Source organism: Rhineura floridana, chromosome 3 (assembly GCF_030035675.1).
Source record: "Rhineura floridana isolate rRhiFlo1 chromosome 3, rRhiFlo1.hap2, whole genome shotgun sequence".
NCBI lineage: Eukaryota > Metazoa > Chordata > Lepidosauria > Squamata > Rhineuridae > Rhineura > Rhineura floridana.
The window spans coordinates 93,765,458-93,789,573 of record NC_084482.1 but is presented as its reverse complement, the minus strand read 5'-3'; the positions used below and the strand labels follow the sequence as shown (position 1 = coordinate 93,789,573).

The 24,116-nt window shown below is 44.4% G+C and overlaps 1 protein-coding gene across 3 annotated transcripts in view; it reads right to left on the bottom strand.

Moving 5' to 3' along the window:
• DPYSL3 (dihydropyrimidinase like 3) overlaps positions 1–24,116 on the bottom strand; it is a 122,175-nt gene that overhangs the window by 54,516 nt on the left and 43,543 nt on the right. The window contains exon 1 of one of the 3 annotated variants that reach the window (XM_061616934.1): positions 5,682–5,768. The exons of 1 other annotated variant lie outside the window; for it this stretch is intronic. Coding sequence is in view for 1 of the 2 variants with exons in the window: in XM_061616933.1 (XP_061472917.1) it covers positions 5,448–5,489 (42 nt within the window). In the remaining variant the exon portion in view is untranslated. Of the gene's footprint in view, positions 1–5,447; positions 5,661–5,681; positions 5,769–24,116 lie in introns of those variants that run through there. One more of the 3 variants, XM_061616933.1, reaches the window with a different exon arrangement.

Here is a 24,116-nt window from a genome sequence, read left to right as displayed (position 1 = left end):
ACTGAGTTTTACTCCCACTCCCCACATTAGTTCCTGAATCGAACACTTCCTTTATCTCTGAAATGAAGCCAAAGCATCAACAAAACCCACAAATTTAGCACAAGAGCCACAAAGCTTCTCTATTTACTGGGATTTTTTTAAAACACAATGGGAGATATTCCTCAGACAATCACATGGGTGTAAAAATCAGAGTTCAATATCGGCAGTGGATGCATTTAACATATGCTTGTTATTTATTTCATCTTTCAAATTGCTTTTAAATGGCATGAAAGGCCATGCCTTCCCTACCTGCTCCTCATACTTGGGGGACCCATCTATATTTGACTTTTATAATAATATGAACACTGGAGAGAGAGAAAATGGAGAAGAGCCCATGTTATAAGAACAGCTTTTTTCTGTTAAAAAATAAAATTGAACCTGATCTCAAGTTCATTTCTTATACTACTTTTGAAAAACTGAAGTAGATTCTCAGGACTTTCATCCATATACAAATCTCTATGGAAAAAAACCCTCTGAACTACAGTTTACAGTTTTGGGCAGCAGATGTACACAGAGGAAAACTGCTGGAACAGGTCCACAGTTTGTTCATTTTGTCTTCTTCATGATGTTTTCATGGACCTTTTACAGGCACAGGTGCAATTCCCAGATGTATACTCATGTTTCAGAGTATTGGATAAGTGGCCAATGAAGTATGTTAAATTAGTATAAAACATACATGTATCAGAGCAGCTTCCTGACTTGGCAAAAGTATGAAAAATGCAATTTCATACAGTCACTCTGTACAACACAGAGTTGTAGAGAATGGTCTCACAGCACACAGTGAAATTCTAATGTTGAAACTAAGCAATGAAGCAATCCAGTAAGTTGGCTGGATCAAGGAGCCCTATGTACACCGCTCTGGATGTGTGTAATAAAGGTAAGCTTCCTCAGAAACCATCACTTCTCCATTGTCACTTTTTTCCTAACCCAGATAACGCTCACAAGCAATTCCCAGTCCTCTGCAGCCCTTGGCAGGCCATAGGATATTCAGAAATGCTTCAAGATTCAGGTCTGAAAAGGAACAGGTTAGCTTCTGAGAGATAATACTTTACATGTATAGTATACGGTCTACAAGGCACATTGCTTGGAAGAAGATCAGAGTTTAAATGTCATTCCTCTTACTGAAAAAAAATTGCAAAGGTAATGCAATGGCAACAATACAACTCTTTCTTGTAGAGGACAGTGTTGTCATGTCTCCTCTTCTTATGAAGAAAATCTAAGCACTACCATCTCTGGGAACTACAGGAGCAAGCAAATGGGGATACAGGTAATCTACAAGGTGGTTCAGGCACTTTTCATGCATTATCCTGGTGGTGTGATTACTGTCAGAAACCACAACTCCACAGGTGCTTTTTCACTGAGTTTCCCAATTGGGTATGTACTGTAGACATATCCCCTACACCATATTTTTATACACAGGAATACAATGTAAGGAAAAGAGATGGGCCGTAGAAGGAAGACTGGTCTAAAAATAAAAGTACATAGTTGATGTATCTGGGCAAGTCACTTTACCTTCAGCCCTCCATTTCCCTGCCAAAAATGGAGATGACAGCCTTCTACTAAACACACGGGGGGAGGGGGGAACTAATGAAATGTTCCAGATCCAAAGTGACTGAATTTGCCCTCAGCATCCCATCCAAGATTCAGTAATTGTCTACAGTATAGTTAGTTTACCTGCTATGTGAAAGTTGGACAGTGAAAAAAGTGGGTAAGAGACAAATCAACTCATATGAAATGCGGTGTTGGAGGAGAGCTTTGCCAATACCATGGATTGCGAAAAAGATAAATAATTGGGTGTTAGAACAAATTAAACCAGAACTATCATTAGAAGCTAAAAATGATGAAACTGAGGTTATCATACTTTGGACATATAATGAAAAGACATGATTTACTAGAAAAGACAATAATGCTGGGAAAACCAGAAGGGAGTTGAAAAAGAGGAAGACCAAACAAGAGATGGATTGATTCCCTAAAGGAAGCCACAGACCTGAACTTACAGGATCTGAACAGGGTGATTTATAACAGATGCTATTAGAGGTCGTTGATTCATAGGGTTGCCATAAGTCGAAATCAATTTGAAGGCACATAATAACAATGGCTTTTTTGGGGGGGGGGAATACAAAATTAAACATAGTATAATTGTTCTTGTAATTTAGTTCCTAAAGACTCTCTTTTGAGCAAGCCATATACTGCTCATATAGTCCATCTTATTTGTCCCACACCTTTACTTCTCAACCTAAATCAAGCCCACAGTTTGACTACCACCAATATATTATTTGCAACTCATTCTATTCAGTCCACTTCACCATCTTCCCGATTATAGATGCCTAGGTAGAGGAATCATACTACACATATATAGCCACAATCAAGATGGCAATACCCACAGAACATGCTGAAAAGAGCAACATATGTACAATACAGCTACTGCTCATGAGCACCAGTGTGAAAAACAAGACAGACATGTCATTCCCATCTCATCAGACTGCATTTCAACAGCACACAAGATTCATATATTTAAGTTGTTGTAGGATTGTTTGAATGACTAAGGTACAAACAAGTGACACTATCATTCTACAAGGTTTTGGCTTATCCCCAATGATCATTCAGAAACTGTTATGCTTGAATTTAGGCAAAGCCCCACCCATACAACCAGGCACACAATACTGCCCATGGAAACATATTACTGGTTTTACTCCAATATCCATTACTAGCAAGGGAATTTATTGCCAACTACGATGACAAGGGGACTCACTACTCTTATACCTTAGAGTTGATTTTCGGGGTCTCGGGTGCTCTCCTACAGCACTACAATTCCCTGCTAACCGAGCTGCCATATGAGAAAAAACAATGGGGTATGCACAGCCTGCACTGGCCACATGTGGCAATCAATGTAGTGGTCAGCTTAAATCCTGAACAACATTATATCATTTCCCTCTTGGAAATTACCTCCGGTTGCATGAGAATAGGAGAGTTTCATGGCTGGACACACCCTTCCAAATGCAGGGACACAACTCCCATTAGAAAGTGGAAGATCTCCCAGCACACTTCAGGAAGCAGTTCCTCAGTGTGTTATGCCTGCAGAGGACCAGCAGCTCCTTCTGTATGGAGCAAGGAATATTCCCACAACAGTAAACTTCATCTACTGCTGTAGTAGTATGTTGTCAACATTAACATTACCAGAGGAGTTATGTGTCAATTTAAGGTGCCCAACTCACTTCACAATTTATTTTTCAGCTGCAACACCTCAAACTGCTTTGTAAAATTACAAAATTTAAGAGACTGCTGCTGAGAATACATAACATCACATTCTAAGAACATATGTATTATTATCAGTACTTCTACCCTGACTTTTGATACACAGTGCTAAAAACCATACAAAACATTTACAAATTATAAAATAGCATCAATAAAAGAAGCAAATTAAAACTCAAAAACACCACACAATAGTGAGCATGGTGGCAGAGGACGCCAGAATACAAAACTGAGAGTAGGGTGGATGACGAAGTAGTAGGGTGGTGTGTCTGGACTTCCCGCTATTTCAAAGAAGGCATAGCATATGCTGAATACCAAAGTAGGTGCGGCCAACATCAGCCGGCAAAACAGCATCAGACAGGCAAAACTGCTGCAGTCAGGTGCAGCAGCACAAAAGAAAACAATATCATGGGATTTAGCTAGCTAATGTAGGTCACACCTTCTAGACCCAAGGGAGAAGAAAATGCACCACTTTTACATGGCTGCTCCATTGTATTGTACTGCGTATACTAATATAGCTCCTAAGTTGCTTTATCTGAAAGCAGGTAAGAAGTGGCTTAAATATTAAAAGGGTTGATGGTGCTGAAGGGAAATAATTCAGATGTGTTAGAAACAGGAGTGTAAAATAATATGTTGCTTATGTCTACTTCTTTTCTATAATTAGTCCCAGATGTCTGGACCAGAATTCTCAGTGTTTTCCACCTTAAAAGAAAAAGATCTGATCCAATAGACGTTCAGGGAAAAGGCTGTTTCTTGGAGGAGGAAAAAGCAAAAACAAAACTACTGTCCGTCGTTAACATTAACTCCCTTATATAAGAAAACAGACAGGAAAATAAGTCTTGCACATCAGAATGTTTTAAATCCATGAAATGAGCAAACAACAGAAGGCACTCAATAAATCCCAACAAAAAAAGAAATCCTTTGGGAAATTAGTTGCCCTCTAAACAGGTACACTACGAAGTCAAGATATCTGTCAAAGACATCTGCCAAGATTCTCCCTCCCTGTGTGTGTGCATGCATGTGTTTGGTTGTGCTGCTTCCTTTGTTTGCCTCAAAGATGGAGTAGCCACCCGTTCCCCCAACGCATACCCCATCCCACAAAAGATTTCATTAAAATGCATTGGAGACAGAGCACAGCTGCACTCCTTCCATCTGAAGCCAGCAACAATAAACCCCAGGCCTATTAAAGAACAAGGGGGTACCCCCTCTGTAAGGCATTCATTGCACCAACAATAAATCAGGGTGGAGTATAAAGCCACTGGAAATGCATCTGCAGGGCACACATCAAGAAAGATGTAAAACACTACTTTTCACAGTATTTCTCTCCCATGTTCTCCAGCTGACAGTTTTTCCTTCATGTTAGCAAACCATTATTTAGAGGCAATAAAAAAAAATTTTATATTCATTTGTAAATCAGAGCTTTCACTTTTACAGATGAATCAATTCCTCTTTTTCCTGTGCCAGTCAAAGCACATGACGCACCCAAATATGCAGCAAACAAAACTATGCAGCAGGCAATTTAGGTATTCCAGTGTCCCTGCTTAAAAAAAAGAACTAGTGACCAAACAAACAAGAAAGGAACAAAAACAGTCTAGTGTAAAAGCTAGCGTGACTTGATCAGATCTGCTCCTCTCAAAAACACAAGGTCTGTTCAAAGCATTAAAAAAGTGTTCAAACATTCTGAACTGGACACCCCACTCCCCACAACGCAGGGCTGCAAAACAGAATGTCACTAAATCCTTACTATGCCCCAAAGAAATGGACAACAGAGATGGAGGGGGAGGCGTGGGGGGGGGAGATGTGTTTGCAACACTTTGGGACATGAAGATATTGCTTTGCACAACAGTCTTTCTAAACAGTAATTGAACTGCATGAGACAATGAAAATCCTTACACCCATCTATTGCAGATTACAAAAATCCAAAATCTGCTTAATCAGGGCTACCCCCACATGCACCTCTCACCTTTTGCAAGCTGACTGTTTACTATCCCTAACGACTCAGAAACAAATCTGCACCAGCTTCTTACAAAACCAGAGTGACAGGAGTAGTAGCTGGTGGGGCTGAATTAACTGATACGAAACAAATGCAAAGAGGGATGCATGAACAAGGCAAACACGAAAGCGAGGGTGGGGAGAGGATAGGATAAGCCACTCACTGTTATCCTGGGGATGTTCTTCTTGCCCTGATAACCAGACATGGTGAGCAGCTTGTTGTTGCAAGGGCAGAGCCAGCTCCTATCCTCCAATCTAGGAGCCGTACCAGCTTGCAAAGAACCTCAAGCTCAGGTGGAACAAATGGTGCTTCCTTCCTTTCCTCTTCTTCCCCTCACTGCCTTGCCCCCACCCTCGTTTCACACAATAGTAAATCCTCTCCCTCCCTCCTCTTTTACCAATGACAGCTGGGACCCTGTAAGACAAGAATGGCTGATGAGGCGACTCCTCCCTTCTCCTTCTTCCCAGCCTCGCTTTCTCTGGTGTATTGATTTCTCTCTCGCTTCATTTGCCTCACCCACTCTGTGCTGTTGTCACTGCAGTAAGAAATGACAGCCACTAGAGGGTAGCAGTGGAAAGACTTCAGCTATCTGATTTGAAAGGGCTAGGTCCATGAGTTCTTTCCCTGGGTTGTTAGCTACTGAAGAAGCAAGCTAGCTAGCTAGAAGACAGCTAAGACAATGCAAGGGAGCTGCCAGATGAACGCATGCAACTCCCAAGAGAGGACATCAGCAAGAAAGATCTGGGCTTTTAGGAATTGTCTCCACAGACACACAGGGGAAAGTAGCCAGAGAAATTTTGGCCCGTGCAACAAATGACTTCTAGCTTGTCTTCTGTCTAAAACAGATTCTTTTAGAAGAAAAATGTACATAATTGGAAGAAGAGCAGCCTAGTTGGCACATGGGAAGGCATAGTAATAACCCTGCCAAGGAAAAAGCAGTTGTAGTGAGATGTGTCTTTAAGTTAGATGCACAGCAAAGAAAGAGTTAACTTTCTCTAGAGGGCATTACATACCCTAGGCCCGGGGAGCTAGACAGAAGTTAGTGAGTCAGTGTTGTGTGTGCTGGGTGAGGTCTAACACAGAACAAACTCAGATGTTTTACTGTTTTAGAGTTATTAAATAAAGAAGCTCTATTTTATCCTTGGTCTCATCCTGATCAATATAACTGTTGGAATATATGGGGTTCAACTCCAACTTGTGGGTTGAGACTGCATGGGGCTAAAGGCGTAGCTAGAGAGGAGACCTCTTGGTTGCTAGGCTATACCTGTCCTTTGATCTCCTGCTGTCTCTTCCCTTCCTGCTAGACTGATATGCAGAAGGATGTTGATCTCAGTTCCTTCCCTCCTTCCAGTTGTCTTTTCTCTCTCGAGAGGGGAGCAGACATCTTTCCTTTATCTCTCCCTCTCAACCAGGATGAGGGCGAGTACTGGGACCAGTGCTCGTTGCTCTAGCATAGCTAGTTAGCTAGATATAGAGCTCTTTCCTATCAAGCATGTACTTCCAGAATAAAGTAGTTCTTTCTTATTTTAAAGCTTAAAGTCTCTGTCTGACTAATTTGCAGGGAAGGTAGAATCTTAGCAAAGATTCAAACACACACACATAAGCTCGCTCAATACTCTCCGTTCCGCTATGCAACTCTGCAGGGTCCTACAGGACATTGGGCCCAGCCTCCTATAATAACATGGTGTCAGAAGTTAAGAAATCCTCATAGTGTCTCCAGAGTAGCAGAGCTCCTGGGACAACTGAACAAACAAACAAACAAACAAAGGAAAGCAATGGCAAAGTTTTCCCCACCAGAGGCCTTTGATTTCACCAGGCCTGCAGCATGGCCAGATTGGAAGCAGAGGTTTTCTAGACACTGCATTGCTACAAAACTGAATAAAGAGAAGGAAGAAATTCAGGTATGCTCCTTGATTTATGCCATGGGCCAGCAAGCATAGCAGATATTTAAATCATTTGAGTTTGCTGCTGCAGAGGACCAAGATGACTATCTCCTAGTCCTGGGGAAATTTGATGAATATTTTGTGCCAAAAAAAAAATCTCATTCATGGGAAGGCATGCTTTCACCAGAGACATCAGAAACCAAGGGAATCTGCAGAGGCCTACATAAGATGGCTGCATGAGAAAGCTGATGAATGTGCTTTTGGGGACACCAGGAGTGAAATGATCAGAGACCGATTGGTAGTGGGAATTTTGGATAAAGACCTGTCCCAGAAGCTGCAGATGGAATCCAATCTCACTTTGGAGAGGGCTGTGGAGATGATAAGAAACTCAGAGCTTATAAAAGGCCAGGTCCAAGACCAGGGTGCTTTAAAAAGGCTGCAAGAAATAGCCAAGAAACCCCTGCAGAAATGGAAACCCCAAACTCCAAAATACCAGAAACAAATATACAGCCAAACATCTAATGCTAAAATAAAAGCCCCAGATGCACAAGATGTGGGAAAGGGCATACACAAAGAGCAGTCTGTCCTGCAAAGGCTGCAGCATGCCACAAATGTAAGAAGTGGAAAATTCCACAGATCCTTAGGAAGCATCACTACAAATCAGTGGGATCTCGATAAAGTTTAAAATAGACACTGGTGCAGATGTCAGCATAATTTCTGAGTCTGTTTACAACTCTGTTTCTAACACACCTAGTCTCCAGCTAACAACAGCAGTTTTAACTGGTCCTGGAGGACAGAATCTACATTGCATGGGATACTTCATAGCAAGAACCTGCTATAGAGACAACGACTATGACGTTAAGGTCTATGTGATCTGTGCAAAGACTAATAACCTCCTAAGCCGAGATGTTGCAACTATGATGGGGTTGGCACAACATTTAGATGAGCCGTCTACAGAAATTCCCAACACAGTTGGAACTTTGAAGACACCACCAGTACACATAAGACTCAAAGAAGGGGCTGTACCTTATGTTATTCACACTGCCAGAACAGTATCAGTTCCACTGCTACCCAAAATAAAGGCAGAACTGGATAGAATGGTTTGCTGTGGAGTCATAGAACCTATCACAGAACCTACTGATCGGTGCGCCCCAATGGTTCCAGTACCAAAAAAGAACAGAACAGTACGCATATGTGTGGATCTAAAACAACTAAATAAAGCTGTCAAGCAGGAAAAGTACATTCTTCCTACTATGGATGATATCCTGCCACAGTACGCTGATGTCTGCGTATTTTCATTGCTTGATGCTGGAAGTGGATTTTGGCAGATCCGCCTAGCTGCTGACGCTGCTAAATTAACTACATTCATTACTCCATTTGGGAGAAACTTCTTCAAGAGATTGCCATTTGGAATTTCAAGCGTACCTGAGCTGTTTCAGAGAGAAATGTTGGAGCTATTACAACACTTGGAAGGCGTTTCAGTGTTCATGGATGATGTGTTGGTTTATGGTGCCACAATGGCAGAACATGATGAAAGATTGGCCAAAGTCTTAGCAACAATAAAGGCGGCAGGGTTAAGACTCAACAACAGCAAATGCATCTTATGCCAAAAAGACCTCACATAACTTGGACACTGCATAAATGAGCATGATGTGAGTCCAGATTCTAAGAAAGTAGAAGCCATTTCTGCAATCAAACCCCAGACTCCATCACAGGACTGAAAAGATTTTTGGGCATGGTACATTATTTAGGATGCTTCTTGCCAAATTTGGAAGAGAAACTACACCCATTAAATACACTTTTGAAAGCAGACAGCACATGGTGCTGGGGTCCAAGCCAAGAAAAGGCCTGAACAGTGAAAAAACTCTTAACAGAGGCTCTAGTACTCACTTACTATGAAGTAACCGGCAGACCGTAGTGAGCGCTGATGCCAGCAGTTATGGCCTGGGAGGAGTACTACTCCAATATCATGATGGAGAGTAGAAACCAGTGGCCTGTTGCTCAAGAACACTAACAGAAGCTGAGACCCGATACTCTCAGATAGAAAAGGAATGTCTAGCTGCTGTTTGGGCTTGTGAAAATTTCTCAAAATATCTCTATGGGCTAGAGTCATTTGCACTTTGTACAGACCATAACACGTGGTACTGCTGATAAATTGCAAAGACCTGGATCAAGTACCAATATGATGTCAGTGACTCCTTTTATGCATGATGAGGTACAATCCTCAAGCAGAATACTGACAAGACAAGACTCTTGTAGCAGACACACTGTCAAGAAATCCACTGGAAACTCCAGACCTTGAAACAACCCAGTTAATTGAGGAAATCAAAGTCTATGTAAGTCTTCTACCAGCTTCTAAACCAATATCTACCACACTCCTTCAATGCATTCAAGCAGCTACCAGCACTGACCCAGATCTTTCAACAGCGCTGACATCTGTCAGAATTGGTTGGCCATTGTACATGTCTGAAGTGACAACTAACCTTAAACCTTTCTTTGCAGAAAAGAGAAGCCTTACAGAGTTGGAAGCAACAGTCCTATTTGGTGATAGAATTGTCATTCCTGCTACAATGCGACAGGAAATAATGGGAAGACAATTAAGAACACCAATTCCAACCTTAGAAGCAAATTTGTATCGTAAGTGGCCTGATTTGGTAACAGTCCGTGTCACAGACAACATGGCTAAAAGAAACTACAAATATTACTACAACACATGTTATGGGGCGAAGACACTTCCAAAATTACAACCTGGTTCACAAGGAAGACTGAAACTGGATGACCAGAAAGGATGGTCTGAACCAGCAACAGTCCAGAGTCTGTCAGGCCCAGGATGTGACTCAGGAACCAGACCAACGATTGTAGTTAATTCGTGTTTTATTAGGGTAATGTCCAAACAAAGACTGCGTTTTCTCATGAATCGATACAGGGATACAGGTCCTGCGGCATTGGGAGAAAGTTGACAGAGCAAGGGACTTCTTCCCGCCTGTTCTTTAAGAAGGGGCCAAACAGGCGCGCAATCTTTCGCTCCTCCTTAACTGCCCCTCAGGTACTGCCCGCCTTCCCCCCTTCTCTCCTGTCTTTTCAGCTGTCTGCGTGTGCGCGGTGAGGGGGGAAGCATCACCCCCTCCTCTTCTGAAGTTTCCGATTCCAGGATGGGGGATAGGGGAGGGGCTGATGGTAAACTGCCTCCCCGCTTTTCGGTTGTGGCCCTCCCTCTTCCCCCTCTTGCTCTGAGCCTGAAAGAGGGGGAGGCGTGAGAATGTCCAGGGAGGGCTCAGGCTCCCCATTGCTAAGCGACCTTATCACTGGCAGTTCCTCTGTTTCGTCTTCGCTCCAAAGGGGGGAAGTTCCTCCCCCTTCCCTCTGCCATCCATCCGAATACTCTTCTCCCAACTCTCTGGGATCCAGCTCCCCGGGATTGGGACCCCAGCTCTGCCTTCCGACACCATCCCCCCTCCCAGGCTGTGCCCCCCTCCCCTTGTCTGGCTTGGGACGGTGGGGAAAACGTTGATGGAAAAGTTTTACCAATTCTGGAGCATGCACATCAGCTGCATCTTCCCATGATCTGTCAGCCACCCCATAGCCTTTCCAGTGAATCAAGTACTGCAGCTTGTGGCGTCTGATCCTGGAATCTAAGATCTCCTCAACTTCAAACTCAAGCTGCTCATTTACCAGGAGTGGAGCTCCGGGAGGTTCCTCCGGCCGTAACTCACTGGGAGGGGCGGCTTTCGTTAAGAGGGATCGATGGAACACAGGATGTATTTTAAACGTGTCAGGCAGCTTCAGTCGGTACGCCACGGGATTGATTTGAGTTTCTATTTCGAAAGGACCCACCCTCTTGTCTTGTAATTTTCTACATTTGCCCGGCATCTGGAGGAAGCGGGTGGACAGCCATACCTGGTCTCCCGGTTGAAGGGGGGGCCCTCCTTCCTGTGCAGGTCAGCAACTCGCTTGTACTCCGTTTTGGCTTCGTTTAACTGCTGTTTCAGTGTCTGTTGCGCCGCTTGCAATTCCTTAAGGAAGTTCTCAGCTGCCGGTACCAGCATTCCTTCTGAGCTGCTTGGAAAGACTTTAGGATGGAATCCATAATTAGCGAAGAACGGGGTTTGTTGAGTGCTGGAGTGCAGAGAATTGTTGTAGGCGAACTCTGCAAAATGCAAATATGATACCCAGTCAGTCTGTTGATAGGACACATAACTTTGTAAATATCTTTCCAAAACGGCGTTCAAGCGTTCCATCTGCCCATCTGTCTGGGGGTGATGGGCGGAGGAGAGTTTTAATTCCGTCTGCAACTGTTTCCACATTGCTCTCCAAAATTTGGCTGTGAACTGAGTTCCTCGGTCTGAGACTACGCTGTTTGGCAATCCATGCAGCCGGTAGACTTCTTTTATGAATAACTTGGCCGTTTCTTTAGCCTCTAAGGTCCCTGCACAAGGAAGAAAGTGTGCCATTTTGGTAAGTAGATCCACCACTACTAAGATGGCTGTCATTCCTTGGGACTTGGGTAGATCAGTTATAAAATCCATGGAGAGGTCCTTCCAGGGTTCGTGTGGGACAGGCAACGGTTGTAACAGTCCTGCTGGTGTCCCTGTTTGTGTTTTTGTCCGCAGACAGACAGAGCAGGACTTTACATAACTCTCAATATCCCGACGCATTTTAGGCCACCAGAAGTCCTTGGCCACGTTCTGAATGGTCTTATAAATCCCAAAGTGTCCCGCTGTGATGGAATCATGACACTGGCGTAGGATTCTGAGCCTTAATTCCCCTTCTGGCACATATCTGGCGGATCTCTTGCACTGCCCCTGCTAGGGTGTTCTTGATTCCTTCAGGTTGACAGTTCTCCTGGCAATACTGTGAGGTGAACCACACCACCGCCTCCTTCCAACTTATTTTGGGTTCATGCTTTGCTAGCCAGGGCATTCCCAGAATCACCTCAAAGTTCGAGAGATCTGACACGTATAGCGAAATGAACTCTTCGTGCCCAGGGATTTGAAGTTTCACTTCCTCCGTGGCTTGTGTCACCCCTCCTGACTTCAGGGGTCTCCCATCGATAGTCTCCACAGCTAGGGGAGCGTCCAGTTTCCACCGGGAAATTCCATGACGCTTGACTAACTTTGCATCAATAAAATTTGTGGAGGCTCCACTGTCAATTAAGGCAGTGGAATTAAACACCACTCCTCTGGAAGTTGTAATCCGAATAGGCAAGACCAACACCCCCTTTGAGGGAGGTTGGATCGTTGGGGGGCCTTTATACAATGCTGCCTCCAGTCCACTGGCCTGCACGTGGACTGGGTGTTCTGGTTTCCCGACGGCTCGGCTTTCCCCCCTTTCAGTCCACAGTCTCTGGCCACATGGCCCGGCTTTGAACAATAAAAACATAAACGTTCCCGGCGTCGTCTTTCCTTTTCTTCTTCCGACAGTCTTGGCCTAGCCCCTCCCTGTCCCTCAGTTGCATTACCTGCCATCCCTGTAGTGGGAAGGGTCTTGTTGCGGGATGCCGAGGCTGAGTATCTCGGGACCTCCTGCTTCCTTTCCAGGCGCCTTCCTTCCATCCGGTGATCTATCTGTAGGAATAGCCGGATGAGCCCTGGTAGGTCAGCGGGGGGGGGAGGTCCTGGCCAACTCATCCAGGATTTCAGCATTTAATCCACTCCGGTACATAAACATCAGGGCAGCGTCATTGTAACCAGTTTCCTGGGACAGAATTTTAAAAGTGTTAGTGTACTCGGTAACAGTCCCTTTAGCTTGCTTCAGAGCGCCTAGTTGCCACGCTACTGTTTCAGCCCTTTGCGGGTCTTGAAACATCTCGGTCATCTCCTGTATAAATCCTCTGTACCTTCCTAAGACAGTATCCTTTCTCACGAGATACGGAGTCACCCATTTTGCAGCTTCTCCCTCCAGGAGGCTAATCACGAAAGCTACTTTAGCCCCATCGTCTGGAAATTCTGTGTGCCTGACATCCAGATATAACTCACATTGAGCCACGAAGGTTGCCAACTGATCACTTTGTCCCGCGTATTTTGGGGGCAATCCAATGGGAACCTTTACTACGGCAGCTGGAGGGGCTGTTCGCATCTGGTCTATCGTGGCCTTCAAGGTTTGATTATCCGTCTTCAGCGCCTTGACTGCTGCTAGCAGGGCTTGAACATCCGTCTGCAAATCAGCTACCTTAGTCCTCAGGAGTTCCACTTCTTCCGTCTCAGAAGTGGGGTTCGTCCCCCCCACTGCTCCCTTTGACATCTTGTCCCAGTCAAGTGAAGAGAGCGTTGAGGGTGATTTAGGTGGCTCTGTCAAGCTGTCAGGCCCAGGATGTGACTCAGGAACCAGACCAACGATTGTAGTTAATTCGTGTTTTATTAGGGTAATGTCCAAACAAAGACTGCATTTTCTCATGAATCAATACAGGGATACAGGTCCTGCGGCATTGGGAGAAAGTTGACAGAGCAAGGGACTTCTTCCCGCCTGTTCTTTAAGAAGGGGCCAAACGGGCACGCAATCTTTCGCTCCTCCTTAACTGCCCCTCAGGTACTGCCCGCCTTCCCACCTTCTCTCCTGTCTTTTCAGCTGTCTGCGTGTGCGCGGTGAGGGGGGAAGCATCACCCCCTCCTCTTCTGAAGTTTCCGATTCCAGGATGGGGGATAGGGGAGGGGCTGATGGTAAACTGCCTCCCCGCTTTTCAGCTGTGAGCAGCCCTCCCTCTTCCCCCTCTTGCTCTGAGCCTGAAAGAGGGGGAGGCGTGAGAATGTCCAGGGAGGGCTCAGGCTCCCCGTTGCTAAGCGACCTTATCACTGGCAGTTCCTCTGTTTCGTCTTCGCTCCAAAGGGGGGAAGTTCCTCCCCCTTCCCTCTGCCATCCATCCGAATACTCTTCTCCCAACTCTCCGGCATCCAGCTCCCCGGGATTGGGACCCCAGCTCTGCCTTCCGACAGAGTCAAAGTCAAACTCCAAGTTCTTATGTTGTCACTACCAACAATGGAACATTCCGAAGGAACAGGAGACATCTACAGTTCGTTCCCAAACCACAACCAATTTCACAACAAAGTGAGAATTCAGAGGCAGAAATACCAGAAGAGCAGAATTTTTTGCCAGAACAATCTCAAAAGACTGAGAACAAAGAACTGACAAATTCTTGTGAGCAAGCATCACCTGCCAAAGACAGCCTATCTCTTGAGAGTCTGAAGAGAGTGACATGCAGAGGAAGAGTAATTCGAAAACCAGAACATTATAAAGACTAAATGTTATTCCACACAATGTTTGCTGATAGAAAAAACCCCCACAAAATAAGTTAGAACTCAAAGCAAAGGAAATGTAGTGAAATGTGTCTTTAAGTTAGATGCACAGCAAAGAAAGAGTTAACTTTCTCTAGAGGGCATTACACACCCTAGAGAGAGCTGGACTGATTTAGTTACAGAAGTTAGTGAGTCAGTGTTGTGTGCTGGGTGAGGCCTAGCACAGAACAAGCTCAGATGTTTTACTGTTTAAGAATTATTAAATAAAGAAGCTCTATTTTATCTTCGGTCTCATCCTGATCAATAAAAAGGCAGTTACACTGCCTCACATATTTACCAATTCTTAACAGTTTCTCTTCTGTATGAAAGTCTCCCTTAAAAGCCCTACTACTTAGGCATCATCTTTTATATTACAGTAGGGCCCCATTCATACGGCAGGTTATGTTCCAGATCCCTGCCGAAAAGTGGAACTCATTCAATAAAATGGCACCCAATGCCCCAAAAATGCCGTAAAAATGGAACAAGCGCCATATGACTACGGCCTTACTTTAATTTTAGCCATCATATTAGCGGATCGCCGAAAAGCGTGCCGCCGAAAAGTGGGGCCCTACTGTACACTTATTCCCCCTCCCTCTCCACAAAGTAACACAGTCCTCCTAGTTTCAGAACCGACCTTGAAAACCTAACCCCATTTCAATCCCATTTCACTGGAAGGTGGTCCCTGAAGAATTCACACAGGCACACCCCTTTTTAAAATCTTGCTGTTGTGAAAACAGTGTGCAGGGCTGAGGAGAGGGGGGCAAAATTCCCAGGCCCCGGGCTATGGAAAAAAACAAATACATTACAAAACAAATGTTGGTATCTCAAGAGACCAGAGAGTAGATATAATGTCTGTTACTAGATCTCAGCATATCCAAGTCTTCTATAAGCACCATTTATTAATATGATTCAGACATGGCAAAGCACAACATGCACCTTGAGAGTCTCAAGTTGAGACCAAAACTACTAAGCCCCAGTACTAAAACTGTTAAGTTTATCTATTTTCACTTGGGTCTGTGAACAGTGTCATTTTTAATAAACATATTAACTATCCCGTTCTGATGTTTTTCATTTATCTTCAATCTTTCTCACCCTAAGTTAAATCCAAGTGCCTTAAAAAGTTGTTTAAAGAAAGTAATAACATTCGGTTTTTAAGAAGCTTGGGGGAGGGGCAGATCATGCATCTTGCCCAGGGCCAAAAGCCAGCTCTCAGCAACCCTGGTAACGAGTGTGGAAAAGGGAGAAATGCAACAGTTTTAGAGCCCTACAGTTGTATTAAAATCTTCCGTTTCTGGTCAGAATGTACAATATATTTTTGTGAAGTTTTGTATTTGGAAATTCAAGTCGTTCAGGGCTTGCAGTCAACACCACTGAGTTCTTCTACAGAAATACTAGATTCCAATCCATGCACAAGCTGAATTCTATGAAAAGTATTTTACAGACACAAAGCTTGGGAGCACAAAACAAGTGAACCCAAAAAGTTTCCCATCAAGCCTTCCAACATATAAACTTTCTTTCTTCTAAGGAGTGTTACAGTGCAGTTAGTGGGTCTAAGGTCATTGATGTGGTTTGTAGATCATATTGTGCTTCATACCTGAGGTGAGATAATCTCATCCATTTGCAGAACATATGTACAAACTATCTGCTCTGTAAACTGAAGGGAGAGTGGTAGAAATGCTGGATATTCAGCCACTAGTACTTGTGTCAGAATCGGAGTTTCCCACACACGTATTAGAATTACCACCGTAAGCATCCAGGGCTTTAACCACAAGTCTCTTTGAATGAGTCCAGAACTATGATTACAGAGCCCTTTAGGTTCAACCTAAAGAGAACTACCTACCACCAGGTCAGCCTACAAACTATGCAGGTAGGGATGGCTTCCACATACCCTTATATACCCTTATTTTTAGCGCAAGCAAAAACATTTGCCACTTGGGCTGCCTAGCACTCCAGTAAATCCACAGTAGCTAGCAAAATGAAAAATCCGATTTGTGAAACAGGGCAGTTCTTTTGGGAGGAAGGGTGGGAAATAAATGTAATACATAATAATATAATAACAAAAAATGTATTAAAAAATAAATACTGAAAGCCATGGAACTTCTGTAATGAAGCATCATTTTCTGCATGTTAGCACTGGAAAGAGATGAGATTTTATAAGTCAGTTCACTAACAGGCAAAAAATCTTGCGGTTTAAGAATTTTTTTATTTTTTTATTTTTATTTTATTTCATTTATATACCGCCCTAAGCCTGACGGCTCTCTGGGCGGTGTACATAAGAGATAAAAACAGCACAATATATAACTACAATAAATATAATAAAGTCAAAAACCAAAAACAAACAAATAACAACAAAAAGCAAACAGCATCATAATACAACATAAAAAGTACAGTTAAAATACACTTTAAAAACAGATTAAAATACACTTTAAAATGCCTGGGAGAATAAAAAGGTTTTCACCTGACGCTGAAAGGATAGCAGCGTCGGCGCCAGGCACACCTCATCGGCAAGACTGTTCCACAATTCGGGGGCCACCACCGAAAAGGCCCTAGATCTAGTCACCACCCTCCGAGCTTCTCGATGAGATGGCACTCGGAGGAGGGCCTTAGATGTTGAGCGCAGTGTACGGGTAGGTTCATATTGGGAGAGGCGTTCCACCAGGTATTGCGGTCCCATGCCGTGTAAGGCTTTATAGGTCAAAACCAGCACTTTGAATCTAGCCCGGAAACAAATAGGGAGCCAGTGCAGACGAGCCAGAACAGGTGTTATATGAGCGGACCTTCTGGTCCGCGTCAACAGTCTGGCCGTTGCATTCTGGACTAGCTGTAGTTTCCGAATTATCTTCAAGGGCAGCCCAACGTAGAGCGCATTGCAGTAGTCCAATCTAGAAGTTACCAGAACATGAACAACAGAGGTGAGGTCATCACCGTCCAGATAGGGACGTAGCTGGGCTACCAAACGAAAATGGTAGAAAGCATTCCGTGCCACCGAGGCCACCTGGGCCTCCAGTGACAAGGAAGGATCGAAAAGAACTCCCAAGCTACGAACCTGTTCCTTCAAGGGGAGTGTAACCCCATTGAGAACAGGATGAACATCCACCATCTGGGCAGGGGAAGCACTCACCAACATCGTCTCAGTCTTGTCTGGATTGAGCTTCAGTTTGTTCGCTCTCATCCAGTCCATTATCGCGGCCAGGCAACGGTTTAGTATGTTAACAGCCTCACCTGAGGAGAATGAAAAGGAGAAATAGAGTTGCGTGTCATCAGCATACTGATGACAACGCACCCCAAAACTCCTGATGACCGCACCCAGCGGCTTCATGTAGATGTTAAAGAGCATGGGGGACAGTACCGATCCCTGTGGGACTCCACAATGGAGAGTCCAGGGTGTCGAGTAATGTTCCCCAAGCACTACCCTCTGGTGACGACCCACAAAGTAGGAGCAGAGCCACTGCCAGGCAGTACCCCCAACTCCCAACTCCATGAGTCTTCCCAGAAGGATACCATGGTCGATGGTATCAAAAGCAGCTGAGAGATCAAGGAGAATCAACAGGGTCACACTCCCCCTGTCCCTCTCCCGACAAAGGTCATCATACAGGGCGACCAAGGCTGTTTCGGTACCAAAACCGGGCCTAAAACCGGATTGAAATGGATCAAGATAATCAGTGTCATCCAAGAGCCCCTGGAGCTGGCCGGCAACCACCCGCTCCAGCACCTTGCCCAGGAACGGAACATTCGCCACAGGTCTATAGTTGTTCAAATTATCTGGGTCCAAGGAGGCTTTCTTCAGGAGTGGTCTCACTACTGCCTCTTTTAGGCAGTCAGGGACCACTCCCTCTCTCAAAGAGGCATTTATCACCTCCTTGGCCCAGACGGCGGTTCCGGTCCTGCCAGCTTTCACCAGCCAAGAGGGGCAAGGGTCCAGCACAGACGTGGTCGCCCGCACCATTCCAAGTATCTTGTCAACATCCTCAAGCTGCACAGACTGAAATTCATCCAAGCAATAAGGACAAGACCATGCTCTGGATGCTTCATTAGGTCCAACTGCTATAATAGTGGAGTCTAAGTCCCGGCGAATGCATGCGATCTTATCTTGGAAGTGCCCAGCGAACTCGTCACAGCGGGCTACAGAGGAATCTATAGTGTCCCGAGGGCCAGAGTGTAAAAGCCCTCGTACAATTTTAAAAAGCTCCGTTGGGCAGGAAAGTGATGACTTAATGTAACTGTAGCCAACAGATATTTCTATCAAACTTTAAAAAGCAGGGAAATTGGGCAGCTATAGTGAATGTACCAGGGGAGCAGGAGACCTGACCTCCTCTCTGAGATATTGGATTGCCCTACAAATTTGTCAAAATGCAAACATAATTTGGGTTGGTCTTTCACAGTCCAATCCACTTCCTGTGTAGCTTGGAAGAATTTGGTAACATGTGCCCTGGTATATTTACTATAGCAACCCAATTTCCCTGCTTTCTAAAGTTTGACGGAAATATCTGTTGGGTATAGGTACGTTCTTAAACCACAAGGCTTTTTCCCTATTAGTGAATGTCTTATATTTTGCAAAGGATGTAACATCTGGGAGGCAAGAAATGGGATCCTGTGCAAATTTGCTGAGAATGGATTGATCATTTGCATTCTTATAGAGTTCAGTGAGATTTACTTCCCTGCAATCATGCTTAGGGTAGGTGAAACTGACCACAGGGGATGGGGAGAGGAGGAAGGGAATGGCAGCAGGAAGGAGGGGGAGGAGGAGGCGAGGTTTGATCATTTGCATGTTTATTGAGTTAAGTGGGATTTACTCCCGTGTCATGTTTAGCATAGGTAAAACTGACCACAGGGGATGGGGAGAGGAGGAAGGGAATGGCAGCAGGAAGGAGGAGGCGAGGTTTGATCATTTGCATGTTTATTGAGTTAAGTGGGATTTACTCCCGTGTCATGTTTAGGATAGGTAAAACTGACCATGGGTAGGGAGGCCTGGAGTAGGCAGGGGAGGAGGAAGTAAGAGGAGAGGAGAGGAAAAGGGGAGGAGGAAAGGAGAAGAGAGGGGAAGGAAGGGAAAGGCATGTCTGATCATTTGCATGCTTATTGAGTTCAATGGGATTTACTCCCATGCAGTCATGTGAAACTGACTGGAGGAGGAGGAGGAGAAGGAGAGAGGGCTGGAGGGGGCAAGGGAGGAGGAGGAGGGGAGGGGAAGGAGAGGAAAGGCAGGTCTGATCATTTGCATGCTTATTGAGTACAGTAGGATTTACTCCCATGGAAACATGGCTAGGATGACGGAGGGGGAGGGGTGAGTAGAGGGAAAGAGGAAGGGGAGAGAGTGGAAAGAGGGGATTGGAAGGGGGGAAGGAGGGATAAGGGGGAGGGAAGGGGCAAAATGATGGTGATGGGAGGGAGGAGAGGCCTGCATGCTTGATCATTTGCATGCTTAGTGAGTTCAATGGCATTTACTCCCATGCACTCATGCTTGAAAATGAAATGGACTGCCTTCAAGTCGATTCCGACTCATGGCGACCCTATGAATAGGGTTTTCATGGTAAGCAGTATTCAGAGGTAATTTACCATTGCCTTCCTCTGAGGCTGAGAGACAGTGAGCTTCATGGTTGTGTGGGGATTCGAACCTTGTTTGCCCAGGTCTTAGTCCTAGGATAGGTAAAACTGACCATGGGGGAGGAGGGCAGAGGGGAGGTCAAGGAGGAGGGGGGATTGGAAAGGGGTGGGGTGAAAGGAGGGGTGAAGGAAGGGGGAGGGAAGGGGCAAGAGGGAGGGGATAGTAGGGAGGAGGAGAGGAGGGCAGGTTTGATAATTTGCATGCTTTTTGAGTTCAGTGCAATTTACTCCTGTACAATGATGCTTAGGGTAGGTGAAACTGACCTGGGGGAGGGGAGCAGGAGGGCAGGAAGAGGAGAGCGAGGGCAGGAAGGGGGAGAGGAAGAGATTGGATAGGTGGGCACTGTCCAGAGGGGAAGCCGCTTTCATTTCCAAAAGGAAAACAGTGTGAACAGTATCATTCTGTTTCAGGCTTTTCCCCATCTTTTTATTCTGCAGCAGGCACATGTAGTCTCCCATCCAAATTTAAACCAAAGCTGTCCCTGGCCACATCCATACAAGACCTGTATTCCACTTTAGACAGTCATTATTTCTCACAAAGAATCCTGGAAAGTGTAGTTAGTTAAGGGTGCTGAGAGTTGCTAGGAGAGGCCCTGTTCCGCTCACAGAGCTTCAATCACAGCGGCTGACTGTTAAATAACTCTGGCCATTGGAGCGCTGTCAGGGGAATAGGAGTCTCCTCTCAGCACCCTTCACAAACTACACTTCCCAGGATTCCTGGGGGGAAGCCATGACTGTCTAAAGTGAAATAATGGTCTAGTGTGGGTGTAGCCCCCTGATTAGACAAGCCCAGCAGCTGTGAGTTTGGCATCTAGAACACTGACAATTGGTTCTTACTGAGCATGCCCAACATTATCATTGAGTTCAATGCTAAATTTCTTAAATTAACTAAAAATCAGCCAGGCCTTTTTAAAATAACTTTTAAACTGCAGAAGATGAAGGTCAGAGTATGCGGCAAGGTCTATAATAGGATTACAGGTACTCTGTGAACATGGTTGATTTTTAATTAATTTCAACAGATTATGAGAACTCTGACAGAAACAAGTCCAAAAGGGGTCTGGTTTTTCTCTCTTTCTTTTTACACTTTGAACTCTCAATTCTCTCTGACTGTTCTATGTATTGCCATGAAAATGTAGAGGGCTGTTAAGGAAGCATTTCTGAGTTCAGGACTATAGGTTTTATAAGGTTTTGTTCTGAAATGAGCTTATGGGAAGCATCAGAATGGCATGGGGGTATTTTCAATTTAACATTGCGGAATGCAAAAAATCCATGCTGGCTGTATAATAAACATTAGCAGCACAGTGATAGTTCTAGTTCTGCATAGCCCTCAGCTTTTTTCAGGCTTGTTTTACCACTTCCATCAGAGATGGCAAAAGGAATTCTCAAAGAGGGGCAGATGAGGATTTCAGATGTAAATAAGAACACACTCCCCATGGTTAACAAGTGGAACCTTCAACAAAATGCTATCGTGTGGAGTGTTGCTTTTCATTGCATCCACCCCATTTCACTCCCCACCCCATCTCTCACATTCCATATCCACTGAGCACGCTCAACCCTCGTTGGGCTTAGGGTTTTTGTACTTCTGTAAACTTTGGTTTCCCCATGTCTGATACCTCTCTCTTGTGCATAGATGGTGCCACTTTGATTAAACACAGCACAGCACAGTTTGGGGAAATGGGCCTAGAGCCTTTGTGGAATCATTTGCAAGTATGACTTCTACCATCTCAGAAGTAAATTGTCTCTGGGGAGCAGCAGCAAGGAGCTATACAATTAGTGGATAAAGCTATACAATTAGTGGATAAAGACAAGATGCATGTGGGCAGCTGTCAGCTTAGCCAAGTGGAATCTAGAAGAACAGATTCCCAAAACCAAGCATTTTATTATTTTGATTATTTATTAATTAAAATATTTGTATCCAGTCTTTCATCCAACAGATTCCTGAGTGATGAACAACATACATAACCCATTAAAACATGGGAGAGGAACTTGTGGCTTTCCAGATGTTGCTGAATTACAACTCACATCATCTCATGCGTTGTTAGTCTGCTTGTGCAACAGGGCTTTTCTGCCCGCTGCAGCTCCCTGCACCCCCTGAAAAGCATTCCATGATGGTTGGAGGACCCTCATTAAAGGGCTGGGATGTGGCTTGCAAACTGCAGTGGGAAGGGGAAAATTGGACAGAGGCAGCTTCCACTTATGTAACATGTAGATACAACCTCCTGGAGGACAAATGTGTACAATGTGTTCAAACTGAGTACATGAGGGTAGCTGGCCTACCACTTTCCATCTTTCCTCTGTTCAATCCTAAATTAAAACAGTTACAGCAGATAGAAAATAGATTTACAAAAATTATGTTTAATATCTGGAAAAGGAGGAATGGGATGCTAGCTCCATTATATTCCCTGTAATACCTCTCTCACTACATCCAATTTATAAATTCAATTAGAAGTTATGAGCTGAGAGGATGAAAAAGCAAAAACCTATACAGACTGAAGAACATCTATAAAGATTATAGGCCTAAAACACAGCCGCAAATAAAGGCTCATTTGCAGGATATCCCCATCCCTGGCTACTTTGGAGACAGATTTCTTCTTTTCTATATAAAGAGGAAATCAAAGGTGAAGTCCTTAGAGAACTGACAAAATTGGAAATTAATTTATTATTGAATAAACCCAATAATAAAGGGCAAGTGTACACACCATATAAGATCTTATTAGAAATTGACACAGGTACTACAGATACAATAAAATTCCAGTGGGAAACAGATCTTCAATGCAAGATTGACGAAAATCAGGGGCTGGCCATGTGAGGAAAACTGCTTTTTAAATTAATATTGGCTCATACCAGGAGCCAGAATCTAAAGTTGGTACATCGTTGGAATATGACTCCATTGAAATTATATCACATTACTAAAACACAATCTAGTATATGTGAGAGGGGATGTGGAGAAATAGGTTTCTATTTGCATATACCACATATATGGGTACAGAACCTTTGGGGAAACATTTTTGATGAAATACAGATCATCATGAACCAGGTAATAGAACTGACACCACAACTTGCTCTTCTTAATATATTTTCTTTACGCAATAAATGTTTTAAAAATAAGGATCTTATTTGTCTCCTTCTAACAGCAGGAAAGCCACTTCTTGCGAGAGCTTAGAAAGATCTGAAAGATCTAGATCTGCATAGGTGGTACATTCAAGTGTGACAAGTGACCCTGTTAAAAATGTTAGCTGAAAAAAGAAAATTGGTTAGTGGCCGGAAGAAAACAGATACATTTACTTCAGTCTGGTATTACTTTATTGTATTTACAAATCAACAACAAGCAATTAGACATTCACCCCCACCACATGTACAATTATGGTTGTTACAGAGGTGGAAATTATATAGAAGTGTAAGTGATTATCAAGTCAGCAGCTTTGTTCCCAGGAAAACTGCAGATCTAAGGGAGACAAAGTAATTATTAAATATAAATTGCAATAGTCCAATCAAATGCACACAGTTGATGTCAACAGACCCCTGACAATATGGAAAAGCTCCACTGGACGGCTACTTGAAGATGCGATGGAGGCAGAGAAGTGGGACTTCTTCGCCACCCTCACTGCCACACAGTAGGCACGGTTATGATGTTTTGCTTGTGCCCGATCAGCCTCACAGCACCTCTTTTGCCACTTGCGCTCTAGCCACTGTCCAGCCTGTTTCATTGCCCTTAGCTCACTGGTGTACCAAGGTGCAAACCAGGCTCCACAATGCCGGAGAGGGCATTCGGGGGCAACCCTGTCAAGAACCTGACACACCTCGCTGTTCCACAGTGTGACAAGGGCCTTAAAAGGGTCACCTGCTCTATCTCAGGGCATTCAGGAATCCAGTGGATTCCTTGAGTCTCCGGGGATGGACCATCTTAATCTGTCCACCACCCCTGCAGGGAAGGATCAGAGCTACAAGTCCAAACTTCACCAGGAAGTGGTCTGACCATGACAATGGGGTGACATCCACCACCCTTTCCTCCATCTGGAGAAAAAAACAAGTTAAGGGCGTGTCCTGCCCTATGCATCGGGCCAGTGACAACTTGAG